This window comes from Phalacrocorax carbo, chromosome 11 (genome assembly GCF_963921805.1).
Source record: "Phalacrocorax carbo chromosome 11, bPhaCar2.1, whole genome shotgun sequence".
Taxonomy (NCBI): Eukaryota; Metazoa; Chordata; class Aves; order Suliformes; family Phalacrocoracidae; genus Phalacrocorax; species Phalacrocorax carbo.
In genome coordinates, this window is record NC_087523.1 from 23,937,051 (window position 1) to 23,954,750 (window position 17,700).

At 54.3% G+C, this 17,700-nt stretch overlaps 2 protein-coding genes across 3 annotated transcripts in view; both read right to left on the reverse strand.

Annotated features, from left to right (window-relative positions):
- Positions 1–12,234, reverse strand: part of ENOX2 (ecto-NOX disulfide-thiol exchanger 2) — a 54,113-nt gene extending 41,879 nt beyond the window's left edge. Inside the window, exon 1 of one of the 2 annotated variants that reach the window (XM_064463501.1) lies at positions 12,165–12,234. The gene's annotated coding sequence lies outside the window, so the exon portion shown is untranslated. Of the gene's footprint in view, positions 1–7,176; positions 7,196–12,164 lie in introns of those variants that run through there. The other variant, XM_064463500.1, reaches the window with a different exon arrangement.
- Positions 12,235–12,490: 256 nt separating this feature from the next.
- GPR119 (G protein-coupled receptor 119) lies at positions 12,491–15,861 on the reverse strand. The gene has a single exon (XM_064463508.1). It carries the CDS (start codon positions 15,539–15,541, stop codon positions 14,561–14,563), a length of 981 nt encoding a protein of 326 aa, XP_064319578.1. The 5' UTR covers positions 15,542–15,861; the 3' UTR covers positions 12,491–14,560.
- Positions 15,862–17,700: the final 1,839 nt, after the last annotated feature.

Consider the following 17,700-nt stretch of genomic DNA (forward strand, 5'->3'; position numbering starts at 1 on the left):
CCATGGCAAACGAAGCACCCCAGAGCTGCAGACCAGCAGGCAACCTGCTGCGGCCCAGCTGTGAGCCAGCAATGCCTCTCCTGCTTTCGGCATGCAGATTAACAAGAGACCTATAAAAGGAGGAGGAGAAAAGACCTTGGTGACAGAGAACTGAACAGTAATTAATAAATACCTGTTTATCTTCTTGTCCTAAATCATTTCTACCTAAACATCCAGACCTGAGGCACTGGCATTAAACACTGCCCCAAAGGCAGCTACCTGAAGAGCAACTAAAAAGAAAAAAAAATAAAAATAAAAAGATGTTTGTGGAATTCATCAAGCCCTGTGAAAAGCCAGAAAGGCAGCTCAGTGATTAAAAGCATTCCTGAGGAATTCTCCTTCCAGTTATCTCCTGCACCAAAAGGTCAACCTGCTCGTGAGAACTTGTTTAAGCAGCTGGGGGGGGAGCAAAGGGGAAGGGGAGGCTGGTGCGATTGCAAGTTGAACACTTGAACAGGCACAGGAACATGACTGCTGACTTGGTGACCCGACAGACGCTGTCCCAAGGCTCCCAGAGCCGTTCTCAAGTTCAGGTGATCAGCAGCAGCAGGCTAAGCCTACAGCACAGTCTCTTCCAGGCATTTTATGTCAGTAAGTCGGGAAATCTCAAATCAGCCCCTCGGTCTCTCCTTTCTCGGCTGACCCTCACCGTAAGTCTCACTACTGCTCTAAGAACCTGTCAGATCTGCTCCGCAGCGCAGGGGTGACTCTGCAGTGCTGGCACCAACCTCCAGCAGGACGAGCGCACCGGAGCCGCTGCATGTGCCCAAGGACCGGCAGCAGAGCTTGGAACACACCCTCCAAAATGAGAACTGCAAAGTTTGAAGCAGGAGCAGTTGCCTAAAGGGATGAAGTTCATCATCTGCAAGAGGGTGAGGTGGATGTGAGCTACAACCCGACAACGAACACAGAGACATGTTCACCTGGTGTTACCTGCCAACGTCGCGGGCTGCGCAGCAGGCCAGGAGTCCCTGGGTGCCCACCCACAGAGTTGACTTTTTCAAAGGAAGAGTCACACAAGAAAAGGCTGCAGTGAAGTAAGAGCCAGTTCTTCACTTGGACCTGCACGTATCAAAGCAGTCACACAAGTTTTTAATCTGATGTCACTTAATTCAAGCCAATCTTCCTCACCAGCAAGAAAAGGCCTATTGCAGAGCTAAAACTGTTAGGTTACAGGATAAAAGCTCATCTGCACACGCAAAGGAGCAGAGAGAGACAGTGATGGGTGGGGGAACCTGAATAACACCTGACTCTGCTCCCCCCAGGCCCATCACAGGAGAGCCATCAGCCCACCGAAGCCCATACCCACAAGCCCACGGCAGGTGGGAAGCCAAATTGCAGACGCCCAGGAAGGACACCCTGATGGATCCTCTCGCAGGGCTGTTCCAGGAGAGCCTCAGCCCCAGCACCCAGGCATGAAACCCATCCAGATGAGTCAAAGCCAAAGCAGCTTTCAGACTTGGACACCAGATGGCCATGCAATCGTTCAGAGGGACCTAAAGGGCGGGTCTCCAGACCTTCGAGGCAGCTACCTCTCTTTGTACAATACAGAGGGAGCCTGGATAACCACCTTTTGAACAGCAAGACTTAAAGTCTCATCTTCTAACACCACTTCAAAAGTTGATAGCCTGTTGGACATACTCCACCGTGCTGCTCAAACACAGCCTTAAACCTTAAGGTGAGAATGCCATCTTTAGGAGAGGGGCTCCTCCTCCCACTTGGACATACAGGCATACCGACTCTAAACTGTGTCAAAGCTAGTGCTCTGCTCCAAAAAAATAAATGCTATCCAAAAATAGGCAGCAGTCTGTAATGCACCTCACGTCCTGCCGAATAACTGGGGGCCTGCGTTTGTGACACTCAAATTTCCCACCACAGCGTCTCATGTAGTTCCCTACCTGCAACTTCAGCGACTTTTCCCCACGTGCAAAGGGATTCCAAGGTCTCCAAGAAAAGAGTTGTTCTCACCAGTCACACAGCTCCGAAGGCCTTGACAAAACACCTGTCCCCTGTCATACACCAAATTACACCGTACACACGCTGACGTCTCCTCCCAATGCTATAGCCCTGGGTTTCACTGTGATTCTTCCTCTCTACTCTCCTCAGAGAAGCTGGGGGAAGGCTTAATTTGGGGGCTTTGTTGTTGTTTTTAAACAAAGTAAATTCAGGAAACTATTCTTCTATTAGATTTTATGGGGTCACACTACCACGGATGAGCTGTGGTGTCCGGACACAAAGTGTGTTGTGTCAGGGTCATGCTCTCCTGGACGCTGTAAGAAGTCTCATAGGATGAACTCTGCAAGTTGGGCTAATGCTTCCAAGCTTTCTAATTTTGGACAAAAACAAAAGACCCAGAGCTCTGCAGTTACATGGTTTTCTGCTCTTCTAGATGACATTCTGTGGTCCTACAAATCTTCAAGATCATCTAAACATTAACACCTGAAGCCAGCCACTGGAGACTTCTGCAAGCCATGGTAGCATACCTGCGTATTTTCCCTGCAGAGAACACTGCTGTCCCATATACTTCTGAGGAACTATAAGAAACAGCTTGCCAGCATAGGGACTGAGGCTTCAACTGCAAGCTTACGAAGCTGACTTAATTTGCTACTTAATAGGAAGCAAATAGAAAGAATGCTAAACAGGCATAATACGATCACAGCGCGCCATGCCAGGAATGTAATGTGCTGCTGCAGTCCACGCAAGCCGTGGGCAAGAGTCCTGCTGAAAGCCCCTGTGCACCAGAATTACAATAACCAAGTCATGCCATCAAAGGGGGATGCACTCACACCGGCTGTGACATTGCCAGGAGAAATAAAACAGCAACCTGAACACGTACAGCTGGAGCTTTCAGAGCCCCACGTAGACACTGGAAAGAGGCAGCTGTTACAGAAATACCATAAAACTCAAAGCAAGACTCCTACCCAACAGTCACAGAACAGGTCTCAACCAACATTGCAGCAGAGGATGGGGTCACCCTAAGCTCCCTGTAGAAGGGGGACAACAGTCACCCTCCCAGCCAACAGCGCTCTGCACAGAGCTTAGAGTACAATTCCTCTCACCTCGGAACACTTCCAACCAGCCCACGCTTGGTCACAGACACCACGCCACTGCCGGTGGCGACAACTCGCCATCCACTACAGAGCAAGGCACAACCGGCCAGCTCGGAGTTGCTGCCTCGGGGAGAAATGAATCCCACACCTACGGTCGGGCACCTCAGAACAGCAAAGCTGCTGCAGGACAGACCTGCTGTGACGCGTGACGTGGAGCCGAACAGCCACAGACTTCTGCTCGGTGCGAACAACGGGAGGACACGACGCGGCTAATACTGTTCCAACAGCTCACCAAGAAACACAAAGCACAATCCTCGGGACAAGAAATACACATGGCAAAACCGACAAAGAATTGCCCTGGGTGTCATGATCCTTGATAAAGAGGCAAAGCTGAACGGAATATTTTGGAGCACATTGCAATGTCTTGCACTTCATCAATTAACTTTTGTGTTCAAAATAGGCTCGAAACTGCTGGGAATATCACCAGCAGGGCCAAAGCTCTCTTGAATAAAGCAAAACTGCTCAAGAGTTCAGATCAGAACAGAGAGGCGAGTGGAGACTCACGGGGAAACCTAACCATTCCCTTCTCTGGAAGCAAATCACAGGGTATTTCTCACTGAAGTGATCTCTGGTGATCGTCCAGCCCGAGCCCCCGCTCAAGGCAGTGGCAGCTCAGGGCACTGTCCAGCTGGGCCCGGAGTATCTCCAAGGCCAGAGACTACAGCACCTCTCTGGGAGCCCATTCCAGGCCTTGACCACTCTCACAGCAAGCAAAATATCCTCGTGTTGAGTTGAATTCCCTGTATTTTGATGCGTGCCCTTTGACCCTTCATTGGGCACCACTAAGACTCTGACTTCATCTTCTTTACTCTTTCCCATCAATGTGTATTTGAACACACTCTGCACCCACGCCAAGGCTTCTCTTCTCCTGGTTAAAGAAGCCCAGCTCACTCAGACTCTCCTCACTGTCAGATCCTCCAATCCCTTCATCACATTAATTACCCTTCATCAGGCTCCCCCTGGAACATCCATGACTCTCTGGTCCTGGGGAGCCCAGAGCTGGAGACAGCACCCTAGGCATGACCTCACCGGTGCTGGGGGAAGGATCCCCTCCCTGGACCCGCCAGCAACGCTCAGCCTAAGGCAGCCCAGGACGCTGCCGACCCCCTTTGCCGCAAGGGTACAATTTGGCTCGTGTTCAGCTTGATGTCAACCAGGACACTCAAGATGTTTTCCACAGAGCTGCTTTCCAGCAGTCTGTCCCCAGTGCGTGCTGGTGCACAGGGTCATTCCTCCCCAAGCTGGGGGACTCTCATCATAGGAACTGCCTAAGGATGAGAGTAATGTAAGTTAAAGTTCAGTGGCGTGGTTTTTGGAGGAAGTCAGGTGAAGTCCAGTGTGAGATCAACGACTGCCTGAAGGATGAGGATGCGTTCAGCTCAGCATTACTCCAGCAAACACATTTCTAACTACCAACATGCACTACCTGTGAGAGAGACGGGCTAAATCCAGCAAAAGCATCGTAAAGACAACCAGAGACACTCCTGGGAGAACAGACCATGGATTTGCACCAGCCACTTCATGAATATCCCACTTCCAAAAAAATGTATTATTTATGGGCTCTCCATTAAACGTAATCAGATATGCTCTCTAACAGATGCAACACATGAGCCCCAGGCGTGAATGCAGCAACATTTTTTTGTGCTGGTACAAATTCACGGTGTCAGATTAATGCTCAAAGGTGACCACACAGGGCGTGATTAAGGCACCAGTCCCAGGAATCCAGGTCCAGGCTCACTGTCTCATCAAGCCATCACGTAGTTCATCCTATTTGAGAAACCACACCAAGATCAGCAAAGAGGTCAGAGTTAAAACCCTCGTTTTGCTCCCTCTGGAGGATTCGGTTTTGTTTTTAACCTCAAGCCCCATAACAACAGTCATGTCTTACAGAGCAATCCTAAAACGGCCACAGCAGTACAACGAAAGGACAAGAGTATGAATAAAACTGAAAATTATTATATTTCCCTCAGATTTCTGCAATAAGTGATTGACTTTCCTCTAGCCTTTTTTCCAATTGAGACCTCACGGGCCATCGATGCACTTTGAGGCAGCGCTGAGTCAGCAAGGATTCCTTCCTGTGAATCCCTGCATTAGGACGGAATATTTAAAGAGCTAAAATGCAATTGCTTCAAATCAAGCTTCGTGTCCGAAAACATTACCAAACTGCATGAAGAAAGGAAGAAAGTCTGCACCCCTGCTGGGAAGCTTCATTCCAGTTTAAAGCCTTTTTTCTTCTAAGTCAATTACTTCTCGACACAAGAACTGGTTTCAAGCTACCCTTCTGATTTGATAAGCTTCCCCAGAGTGCCTAAACCTCTTCAAAAGGTAGAAATAGGCCTTTCTTGCTTTTAAAGCTAACCCTCTGCATTTACAATTTCATTATGGCATGCAGAGCACATGGTACAAATGCTCTGGAAGAGAATCCTGCTGTTGGCCTTATAGAGCCTCAGACTAGAATTCCACAAGTTGGAAATATTCAGAAGTTACAGAAAATGGAAGTTGATGAGATCGTGAAATGCAACATATTCTTCTTTGCAGGCACAGGCTGGAAACTGAGTAGCTCCTTCACAAGCCATAAACAAAAACTAACATATTTTCTGGGTAGTGTTGTCTAGAAACAGCGCTGGAGAGGACGCAGTTATTCTTAGTCCCACTCACACAAGGGGTCCTGGCAGCTCCTCCAACAAGGACTTCAGGATCGCAAGACCTACTTCCACAGGCACTTTGCCCCGTCTTCCTCCAGGCTCTGCGAGCTGAGGAAGCCAGGAGCTACTGCTGATGGTCACAGAGTTGCCTTCATCTGCAGAAACTCTCATTTAACAACCCGCGCCCAGGCCTCTGCGAGGGTGGTTATGGCGAGCAGTAAGAGTCCCTGTGCGCAGCCGCCTGTCCCGAGAGCCTGCCCACAGCCAGGAGCAAGGTACTCGTCAGCCACCAGCTGGAAGGCTCTGGGTGGAGGCACCCACGCGACTCGGCACAGCCAGACCTGTCCTTGCCTGCGGGTCACCAGGGCCCCCCCAAGACGGGACGAGCCCCCATCCCCAGGCAGGTTATGGCACACTCAATACGGAGAAGCAAAACGTCCTGGGAAAGCTTTGCTCTCACTTCCCCAAGACGGAGAAAGAGTAGATGACCCACGAAAGAAAGGGTAGTACTGAAAGCAGGCAATGGAAGCGGTACAAATAGTGGGCACCTGGATCGCTGCAATCTTGCAGCACGGAGTTTCCTCCAAGAATTCAGCCAAGCCGGAGTGAAGATTTCCAAAGCGCTTTAGAGAAAGAAACCCCTTGTTATGTCAGATTTCCCACCCTAATATTGGTAAATGCCACAGACAGCAGCCACCTTCAGAACGATTGTCTCTCTTCCATCATTTCTGCAAACAGCGGATCAGCTGGAGCTCCAGCCACATCCCACTGGATACAAAGCACATGCAGAGAAGGCGGCTGCAGAAAAACCTCTCTCCTGGGCACAGAGCAGGATAAGAGCTGATAGAACCAGCCAGTGCGGCTGTGAGGCACGAGCACGAGCACTTTTCCTTCACTTCAACCTTAACAAAGCATCCTTGGCTATTTTGAGCTGGTCTCAAGGGACCAGGGAGGGAGGGACCACCGGCACAGGAGCAAGCCTCAGGGTTTTACTCAGCTTTACTGAGGCTCTGTGAAGAGCCAGCCATGAAAGGCAGAAATCAGCAGATTTCTGCATTTGCAGTGAAGGGCTACGCAGAAGGTAAGGGGAGGGGGAGAAAAATTATGGCTCTCAGTGAGGGTCAGACCAGCGTCAGCATTTCTAGACAGCCATACATGGCACAGGCGTTAGCGTGCCCTTCACCTCCAAACACACCCATATGCGTCTCCAGGGATATTTCAGAAGAGGGAATTTTTAGGGCCAAGATATCAGGATGTGCCATAATGCAGCAACTAAAAATTTAATAAATAAATAAATCAACCTGGACTAGAAGATTCCTCACTAGAAAAAAATGGACCAGGGAAAACAGTGAAGATGCTTAAAGATGAGCAGAAACGACTACCAGCAAGTCCTCTCACACAGCAGCAGCAGGTTGCCGTGGGTGGTCTTCGCCTCTGGAAACAGATGCTGAGTCGTGCCTTAGGGGAAGACGCACGGCAGCCGCCCGCTGTCCTGAGCAGCATGAACAGTGCACAGCCCCACCGGTCCCTTCGGGTAGGTGTCGATTCGGGTCTGTGCTGACGCTATATATGGCTGCAGCTTTCACAGCACGCGTTTAGAAAGGGCCTGGAAGAGACAGGAAAGATCTCAATGTTCCAGGCATAAATCATGGGAAGTGTCTACCCTCACCGGGTGCCGTGCCAGGCTCTGGACAGGACTTCATTTTCCAACCACTAGGTAACTGCTAACCTGGCCATTTGCCTTAATGACACAGTGAAAAAAAAGAAATTAGGAACAGCCAAAAACACGAACTGAAAAGCACTGTTTCACAGACCATTTCTATTCCCAAGAGCCAAACAAGCTTGCCATGCTCCTACCCACAACGCGGATTTGCACAGCTCAATTGTGCGGGAAAACAGCACCCAACAGAGCTTCCACTTCAACATTTTTGCAAAATCTTCCCTGCTGCGTTTATTAATGTTCAATCAAGTGACAAAGGAGCTCTGCCCACAAGCCTAGCACTGCTCGAGGCGCACAAACCGGTTCACCCGGGGCCAGGCGAGGGAACCGCATGCTCTGGCAGCGCCCTCGCACTGCTGCTGGTCAGACACTCGAATGGTTTTCTGGATGTCCAACTAGTTCATAAAAAGCAGGTACACAAATCTGTCCCCAGTAACTCAGAGAAAAAGAAAAAAAAACTAGTAACAGACCTCTGACACTTTCACACACCTAAAAGCATTTTAATGAACACATTAAAATGACTGGGTCAATTATGCCCACTCTTCAAACTTCTCTCTTAGCCAGCATCAAGAGGAACCTAAGCAATGGGCTGACACAGGCTTTGCTATAAATACGGATTTACCTTTTGCCAACATTGGCAAATATATGAAATAAGCATTGCTCAGCCCGAACAGGGGGCCCTCTTCTTTTCTGCCTGTTTAGAAATGCAATTTAGAAATAAACTGGATTCCAGGATACAATCTGCCATCTGACTGCACACTGCTTGTTTTCAGCTCTAAAGAGACACACTTCAGAAGAAACCGAGTACAGAGCATCTGCAGCAACCAGTTAGAGAACACAGAGAAAGCAGCAAAGAAGGGAAAGGAGAGAAGATACAGAGGCTTTCAAGTTACATTTCGATACCAACCATTTGCTTTCCAAGACTAGTTCCCAGGTTCAAAAACTATTATTGGGCTTGTGCACCCTTTTCTGCTGTATTCCTGGCTTAAGCGTCATAGTTAGAGATTTATAATCACCAGCTTGATCCAGAAGCTGCCTGGGCACACTGATGAGAGCAGCAGACTTTCAATAGTTACTTCTGTCAGCTCCACACAATCCTTCCTGCTAACACCACTAACAAGGCATTATCAGAGAAAGGTGCTTTCAAGAAAAGCGCACAAGACATGTTCTTTACCTGCGTACTGCAGGAGAAACATGGCGAGATGCTGATCATATTGCAGTATTTCAGCCAGTTTTCCTGCCTCTCCCAGCTTGTTTACTTGTTTAAAAGATGGAGTCCAGGGCTGAGCTCCCACGCCTAGCGCGGCTCCGTGCAAGCCTCCGAGCACAAACAGAAAGTTGGGTCCTAATGACACTAAAACCACCAGCGCGCTGCCCCGCGGGCGGGCGGCCACAGCCCCGGCACCGGGAGCGCAGGCTGGGACTGGAGCTGGCAAACGGCGGCTGCACGTGTCACCATCCATCTCCAGTGACTGACACCGATAGGCGGATTCTGGGACGTGGGGGACAGAGGTGGACGAGCAGGTGGAGAAGCGATTAGCAGCAAGTACATCTGAATTTGCAAGGGATTTCATACATCAATGCTTTTAAGTGCTGGCACGCAGTTAAATAAACCCTGCTTGCATGCCTGCGATTAGTTGCCTTTGCACAGAAAGATTAAGTTCTGGTAATCCTCGACGGTAAGAGGCACACCACTCACTTTCTTTGATCCTGGAAGCTTGTACTCAAAAGAAATATTAACTTCAGACAAGCTAATTATTCTAGCAGGACACCATTTGAAAAAAAAAAAAAAAGAAAAAAAGAAGAAAGAGACACAAAGAGTCCCTTTCTTCTTTGACCCTGAAAACACAGCATTCAGCAATAGCAAAGGGCTATCTGCAGTGTTTTCACGCGAATGGCGTATTCTCACAAATACGTATCCACAGCAGCAAAAACACAGAGCCTTGATCAAGTTGTGTATGAGCTGTGCCATTTGCTCACCGTTGTAACCCAAAACAAAGGAAAAAAATTCTTTAGCAGCGTGCGTACGCACCTCCGTGGGTACGCCGGCACAGACCCAGGCGCTCGGCCGCCGTTGCCTCCCCACCGGCAGTCCTCGGCAGTCCTCGCCACCCACCCCAGCCATCACACCGAACCACTAAATATTCCACGGAGTGTTTTTAGGACACTAACAAGCCTCTCAAACTGCCTTCCCTCTTGACCCAATGCCTAAAATAGTTTTGGGCTACAACTGGGGCTCACAGCTCGTCCTCTATCGCCCGGGGTGCGGAGCAGGCGGCTGCGGGCTCAGAGGGGATGTGCCGGACCCCAGGCAGCTCATTGCTCACATCCCTCCCCATCCTGCCAACCTCACTTGCAGCACACCTGGGAAGCAATACCTGCCGCTTCGTAACAAATGCTTGAAAGCTCACGTTTTCAGAAATATATTTTTGAAAGGCTAGAAGAGGAAACCTGCCAGGCAAAGGGACGCAGGATGAACCATACAGACCTACTTGGGTGGGGATAAAAGGAAGAAGAAAGAAAGAGAAGAAAAAAAAGAGGGAAGTCCTAAAGAAAACTCCAGCAGAGGCATCACTCAGGATCACTGGAAAATCCTAGTGCAAAAACCTGGACCAAGGGGCGATGAGAGGCTTGCAGAGGGGCAGCACCAGCACGAGGACCAACGGCTCCGTCTTGGCCACGAGCAGAGCAGCTGGATGCAGTGGGAAAGCGCCGCTTTGGGACAGACACGTTGGCACTGGAAGAATGTCAGCAGAAAAGTGGGGGATTAGGGGAGAAATCTCACACCATCTTTGGAAGGTGCACAGAATGCCTCTCCAGCAACACCTTATCTTTGAAATTACTGGGAGATTGAACTTCACCCCTTCTACGAGCTCAAGTCACCCATACCAAAAACATGACCTTAAACTAAGAAACCTGACCTTACAGTGGCTCAGACAGAGCTTTCAACAACTTAACGCAAGGGGCTTTTTAATTAGATGTTACAAAAACCCTCAAACAAAACAGGAACAGAAAAACTGACCAGTCAGCTTCCAGAGCGGGAAGGAGGTAAAAGGCTAGAGTAAGAAGGAAAGCAAGTTTGCTGGACAAACTCCTACCCCAGGCTGCCCTAGCATTTTACCCATCCTCTCACGGCTCTGCTGCAATGCTCTGCAGGCCAGAAAAATACGGTGTCTAATTATTGTAGCTGTGCAAATGAAGCACGGGGGAGCTGGACAGCATGTGGACTAATGAGTAATCCGCCCAAGAGCTAACACGTTTGGGTAACGAACACACGGCACTAAGGAACAAAAGCATTTCTACACAGCATGATCTGAACGTAGGTTGCTGTTAACAGCTGGACCTCACACACACACCCAAAATATGAGCAAAATAATTAAGATGGTAAGAAACACATATAGAAGCTTTAGTGTAATGCTTAAGGAACCACAGAAATGTGCGCATGCGAGTATGTATGAATCGTAGCCAAAGGATCTTTATGGAGCGGGGCTGTGGGAGAGTCACAGCCCACTGGTAGCTGTGGTTACTGGTGTGAGCGTGCCCAAACCTACCCGCACGTCCTACGTACAACCTGGCTGCAGCAGAGCGGATCCAGCGCAAGCTGAGTCCCACGGCCGGGCCTGCCTGGTGCTCAGAGAAGAGGGAACACAACCAGTCACACCCAGGGGTGAAGCTGCTCTGCCACCTTTATGCCCCACCTTTGGAAACCTACCACTTTGGGGCGTCAGAATCACAGAATCTCAGACTGGTGGGGGCTGGAAGGGCCCTCTGGAGCTCACCCCGTCCCACCCCTGCGTGAGCAGGCACCCCCAGAGCAGGGGCACAGGGCCGCGTCCAGGCGGGGGGTGAATGTCTCCAGGGAAGGGACCCCACAGCCTCTCTGCGCAGCCTGTGCCCCTGCTCTGGCACCCGCACAGGGAAGGGGTTTGGCCTCATGTTCAGGGGGAGCTTCCCGTGTTCCAGCTTGTGCCCGTGGCCCCTTGGCCTGGCGTTGGGCACCGCTGAAAAGAGCCCGGCCCCATCCCCCTGACACCCACCCTTCAGATATTTATAGGCACTGATGAGATCCCCCCTCAGCCTTCTCTTCCCCAGGCTGAACAAGCCCAGGTCTCTCAGCCTGTCCTCACACGGGAGATGCTCCAGCCCCTGATCACCTCCGTAGCTCTCCGCTGGGCTCGCTCCAGCAGCTCCCTCTCCTTCTCGAACTGGGGGGCCCACACCTGGGCGCAGCCCCCCAGATGCGGCCTGCGTACGGTCCGTTCGACCCTTTGCTGAAATGCGGCTCATTTCCCCTCCCTCCTGTAGTACCACGTCGCGACATTTCAGTGACCGCTGAACCCGGCGGGCCGCCTGGAGGCCTCCCACCCGAAATAAACCGCTCAAAACAGCCGCCGGGCCGCCCGGGCGCGGAGCCTTAAGGGCAGCAGGGCCCTTGGCGCTGGGTGCGCCGCTCAAAGGCGCCCCGCCGCTCGCGAGCCGTGCGGGCCGCACCGGGGGGACCGGCCGGGGAGGGCCGGCACCCCGCTGCAGCGCTCCGGGCCCAAACCGCAGCAGCCGCAGCCGCAGCCGCCGCCGCCCCGCTCCGCACAGCCCGCCCGCCCTGGGGCGGCTCCCCTCCGCAGCCGCCCCCGCTCCCGGCCCCGCACTCACCGCCCGCTCCCGCACCCGGCCGCGGCCCTCAGCGCACACCCGGCACCGCCCACCGGCCCCTCCTCGGCCGCCCATTGGCTGCCGCCTCGCTAAGGGGCGGGGCGCTGCGCGCACAGCACGATGGGATGCTGGAAGACTTCGCCGGCGGCGGGCGCGGAGCGGCAGCGGCGGGGGGGTCCTCCAGTCCCGGTCCTCCCGCACCCCGCTCCCGCAGTAGAGGAGCCGGTCCCGGCCCCCCACCCCGGGGCGACAGCAGCAGCAGCAGCACCCCCCGGCTGCAGCCCCGACCTCCCCCGGGCCCTCAGGAACAGAGAACAGGCTGCCAGAAATGCACTTTATTGGGCTGAAGGGCGGCAAGCAGGGAAAGCGCTCCTCATCCTTCCCTCCTCTCCCCTCGGAGCAGTAATAATCCATCCCTCCTCGCCCCGAGGCCTCGGATGCGCCCACGCGTGTCCAGCCGCGCTCCTGCGGCGCCTGGGCGATGGGCGCCCTCGGCACCCGCAGTCACCGCGTGGCGGGGGCGCGGGGACGGGAGACGAAAGCAGGCAGGGTCTCACGGGGAACGGCTGCTGGTCCGCGCCGCCCCGCCGGGATCTGGGGGTGTCCTGCAGGAATGGAGCCCCAGCTGCTCCAGCCTGTTCCCAGCTGCACCGTGTCCTGCGCCGCCGGCCGGCCCCGCGGGCAGCGGCAAGAGGCCCAGGTGCGAAGCATCTCTGTTCGCACTGGGTACCCACCCGCGATGTTCCCCGTGGGAAGCATGTCGGAGGGAGGCAGAGGATGGCTTTGGCGTCATCAGAGGCTCAGCGAGGTCAGCTTTGCCAAGCAGCAGCCGGCGGAGCTCAGGCTTCACCGAGGATAGGCAGCGAACGCATCCTACAGACAGATGATGCGTTGATCCCCAGAACTGAGTCCGACTGGATCCACCCCCGAGGCATCAGTCCGCCCACAGAGCCAGGGCTGCTCTCTGGAGGCCTTCTCTCGGGCTCGGTCCGTGCGGTACGGCTAGGAACGGCACCTGCCCTGCCATGTTTGGTCTCGGGCCTTCCCCAGGCAGAGGTGAAAGCTACGGAGGACCTGTTTGGGTTTGTTTTTAAAAGGCGCTTTTATTTTTGCCTCTGCCTCTAGGATGGGGAAGGACGCAGGACCAAGGCAGGTTCTGGATGCGTATGGGCCTTGAGCCTTCAGGTCTACCAGTGGTGCTGACAACAGAGGTGGCAACACTGCTATTTTATGTGTAGCACGCTCATTTTCATTTTCAGATTAGGATACGTTCTTAGCTAAGAAACCTTTCTAAGGGAAATTTTCTTGCCACATTAATTAAATGTACAAGATTTTATGGGAAGCAATTAAATATCGTAGCCTCTAGCAGGGCCGGCAGTCTGGCTACCACTGCAGTGTCGCAGGGCGTGCAGAAGTGCTGTGTGCTCCCATGGGGAAAGTCAGCATATAGGGACCCTCGTGGTCCCAAATCCAGCCCTGGTGGGACAAAGCAGCCCCCCTGCATGGGGTTTTGCCTGGCTCCAAGGCAGCCGTTCCTCCTGCTCCTTTGCCACGGCTCAGCGTTCAGCCAGTTACTCATTAACTCACTTTACAGCCCAAGCCAAACAGCAACAGCAGAGCCTGTGCTGCCCTGCACCTCTCCCAGGAGCGCAGCACCTGGGGCTGCTCCGCGCTCGCCCTGCAGCTCCGGTGCAGATACAGCTGCCGCCAGGGAACAGCGGGAGCCCCTCTGCATCCCCGGTGCCACGGCAGAGCACCCAGAGCCCTCGCCCCTGCCTCGGGTGGGCGCAGCCCGGAGCGGGGGCGACCCTGCCGCATCTCTGGCTGCAGGGATGGGTTCGGGGAGCGGCTCAGGCTGCAGGTATAGGACAGCGAGTTCGGTTTAGGAGGGGCAGCGACTCCCAGGAAGGTCACCCAGGTCCCAGCCGCTGCTGCCTGTGCCAAGAGCCAAAGGCGACAGAGCCAACGCTGTGCGAGCATCCCTGCCCTGGGCGCCTGGGGCTCGTCGGCAGCGCTGGCACTGCAGGCAGAGGGGAGGGCAGGAGCATCCCAGTTCTGGGCAAGGGAAGCCGGGCAGCAATGGGTGAAGGATCTTAGCCTGAGCGAGTGCTGAGGGCTTCATCCCAGGAGACACAAGGCTGCTCTTGCTGAGGCTCTCCAGGCAAAATCTAATGCGTGTCATGCACCCGCAATTTGGGGTGCCTGGGGCTGGTGCGAAACAGGCCGTGCTGTGGCTCTGTGGGGAAGCTGGAATGTGGCCACGCTGATGTCTGGGAATTAGCATCCAGATTAGTCCCACCCCGTCTATGATCTCCACAGCTGGCAGGCCCCAAGTTCACGGTCACGCTGATGCAGGAGATGAGCTGGAAAGCCGGTGCCAGCTGCTCCTTACCGTGTCAGTCCTGGAGCCGCAGGCAGGACACGGTGGGGAGAGACTTGGTGCCTCTGCCAGGGAAACGGCGGCCGTTCCCCAGGTGAAGGAAGACTCTCCTCTTCACGCCTGCAGCCAGCTGGGAGAGCTGCAGCCGCACGTCCTTCTGCCAGCAGGAGTAGAGCAGGGGGTTCAGGAGGGAGTTACACAGTCCCAGCAGCCAGAGGTAGTTCTCAATGACTCTGTAGGGGAAGCACTCAGGACAGACAGTTTGCACGATGCTGGCGATAAAGAACGGCAACCAGGACAGCGTGAAGCACCCGATGAGCATGGCAACGGTGCGCATGGCCTTCATGTCGCTGGTGGTGTGGGATGGGGGGCAGCCCCCCGCCAGCCCTGCGTGCTCCACTTCTCGGATGTGCTGCACGTGCACAGAGGCGATTTTCAGCATGTCACAGTAGAGATAAATGAAGAGAAAGAGCGCTGGGAAGAAGCCGACGCAGAAGACCGTGAGCATGTAGGTGGGGTGGAAGACGGCAAAGAAGGAGCACTTCTCATGGGTGGTGATCTTCTGAAAGCCCGGGATGAGGACTGGGAGGAAGCCGATGATGGCAGCAACAAGCCAGAGCCCCACCAAGCGCACCCCAACCCGCAGGCCTGTCACCAGCTGGAAATAGTGGAAAGGCTTCCTGATGGCCAGGTGCCTGTCGCACGCAACGAGAATGAGGGATAGGATAGAGGCAGCAGAAGAGGAGGTGACGAAAGCCATTCGCAGGACACAAAATATCTGGGGAGGATAAAAGGGCTGGGAAAACTCATCTACGACCAGACCCACGACTGTGAAGCCAACCATGGCATCCGCAACAGCGAGGTTAAGGACGAAATAGAGCCCCTTGGAGCCATTCTTCTGGATGAGGCGAAGGAGAGCGATGGCCACCAGCGTGTTGGCAGTGATGATGAGCGAGGCCAGCACAGCGAGGATGGTTCCCAGGACAGACCCAGCCATGGCTGTCCCCTGTGGGGCACAGCCCAAGGACGGCACGTCCCCAACACGATTCTAGGGCATCCCTCACCTGGGGCTTCTCGGCTGGTACAGCTCAGCAGCCAGGCAGCGGGCAGCAGCGAGCGCAGCCCCTCGCTCTCCGGCGGTGCAGCGAAAGCCCTGGGTGTAGTGGTGTCTCCCAGGCTGGGGAGCCGAGCTCTGCTGAGCAGCTGCCTGCCGGAAGGGACCGGTGCACTCACAGCACCCGCTGTGCCCGCAGAGGTCCCTCCCCTCCAGCCACGTTTCCAGACAACCCTGGAGCAGGGGAGTGAGCAGCGAGCGCCTGGGCAGGAAGCTGCCACGATGGCACACGGGGTGGTGGACATCCCCCAGCCAAGCACCGAGGACCCAAGCAGAGCCAGCGCCCTGCTTTGACATGGGTGCTGGTAGCAGGGAACAAGCAAGGAGAGTCCCTGACACCCAGCCCCACTGGTGGGTGTAGGCGGCACAGCTCGTGGGGCTCCTGTGGGGTCACAGCCAGACCCACAGCAGCCTCTTCCTGCAGGCACCAAGGGAATGACGCTGCTCCCTCGTCAGAGCAGCAGCCGTGAAGGCGACCTGGTTATAACGGGGAAAAGTACTGACAAGGGATGCCTGCTAAAATACAGAGGGAGAAAACGTCTGCCAGCCTGGGAACCCAGCGCATCCTTGGCAGGCGCGGGTGGGAGACCGCGACACCCCTGATAAGCACAGCTGGGAGCCCAGGGTGTCCTCGATATGCCCAAAACAAAGAAAGTGCCATAACCTACAAAGGGGCCTCCTAAGCAAGCAGAAGTCAGCAACAGCTGTTCCAGGAGCTGGTGTCCTCTGCCCGCTCATGGAGCCACGTAAAAGTAACTGGCCACCCACCCAAACAAGCCCCTCTCTCTCCCCGAGAGGTCCCCCTGTGTGCCCTTCTCTGCGCAGTCCCCCGGCCCCGCCGGGGACGCCTGGCTGACTCGGGGGCTTCGTGGCATGGATCATCTCCAAGGAGAGACTTTAGACATCACGGAGTGACCTCTCGCCTGGGAGCAGTTCGGTGAACTGTACCTTAATACTTTGAAATAGATACACTTGCTACTAACAAAAAAAATATTACATACACACACTCTTGCTTTACTAATCATAAGTGTATTTACCTTACTGATAATAACTTGTAAAAAAAGAAATTCACGGAAACAAAGCTTCCACAGCCTTGTGTGTTACAGAATCCTACAAACCCATTGCACGTCCTTTACGCTCCCGCAGGGTGGGCGGCCCTCGGGGGCTGTGACCGTGACTGCTCCATCCCTTTAAACAAAGTGCCACAAGCCACCTCTCCTGCCTCATGAGCTGGAAAAATCCGAGCTGCCAGGAAACAGGGCAGGCTCAAGCCTTCCTCTGTCAAACAGTAACCTGCGGAGCGCGGGCGGACGGGGGGAGGCGGAGAGCGGGGCCCAGGGCAGGACACGGGCACTGCGGTGGGGGGCAAAGCTGCATCAGATGTACCAGTTGTGGCCCCTCTGGATGGAGCTGCGGCGTGGGGAGGCCCCTTGGGAACACCCTGGGTCAGCATCGCAGGTGGCCACGGGACGGGCTCTGGTGGCCTTACACCTCCTCCTCTTTTGTTTGCTCAGGGAGACATCTGGGGAGCCTTAGCCCTGATGGGGGAGAGGGTCCAAACCCCACGGCTTGAGATCAAGGCAGAGGGGAGGCTAGCCAGAGAGAGGAGTGGCAGATCAGCTGGGGGAAGCACAAGTGCAGCCTGGAGCGCTGCCTCCCCGTGAGCACATCCTTGCCCCGTCCCATACGCAGCGCTGCGGTAGGTCACCGTGACAGGGCAGTCCTGCTCCGCAGGGGCTCCTCCATCCCACCTCACCAGGACTGAGCAGGTACTTCCACAGGCCCATGGCTCAGCAGCAGCAATGCCCACGTTGCGAGACCACAGCTGGTTCCACAGCCGTCACTGGCAGCAATTTCTCCTTCCCGCCGCACCACTTCGTATTTCTACTTCACCACGTACCTCTGCAGCTCAACGCCCCACGATTTCCCAGTTACATCCCGAATTCTTCAAATCATGACCTTTATTACACGCCAGCAGCATTTCCCTTTTATCCCACATCAGTCTAGCTGCTTTGACGGCTTTCATAGAGGATGTAATCAAA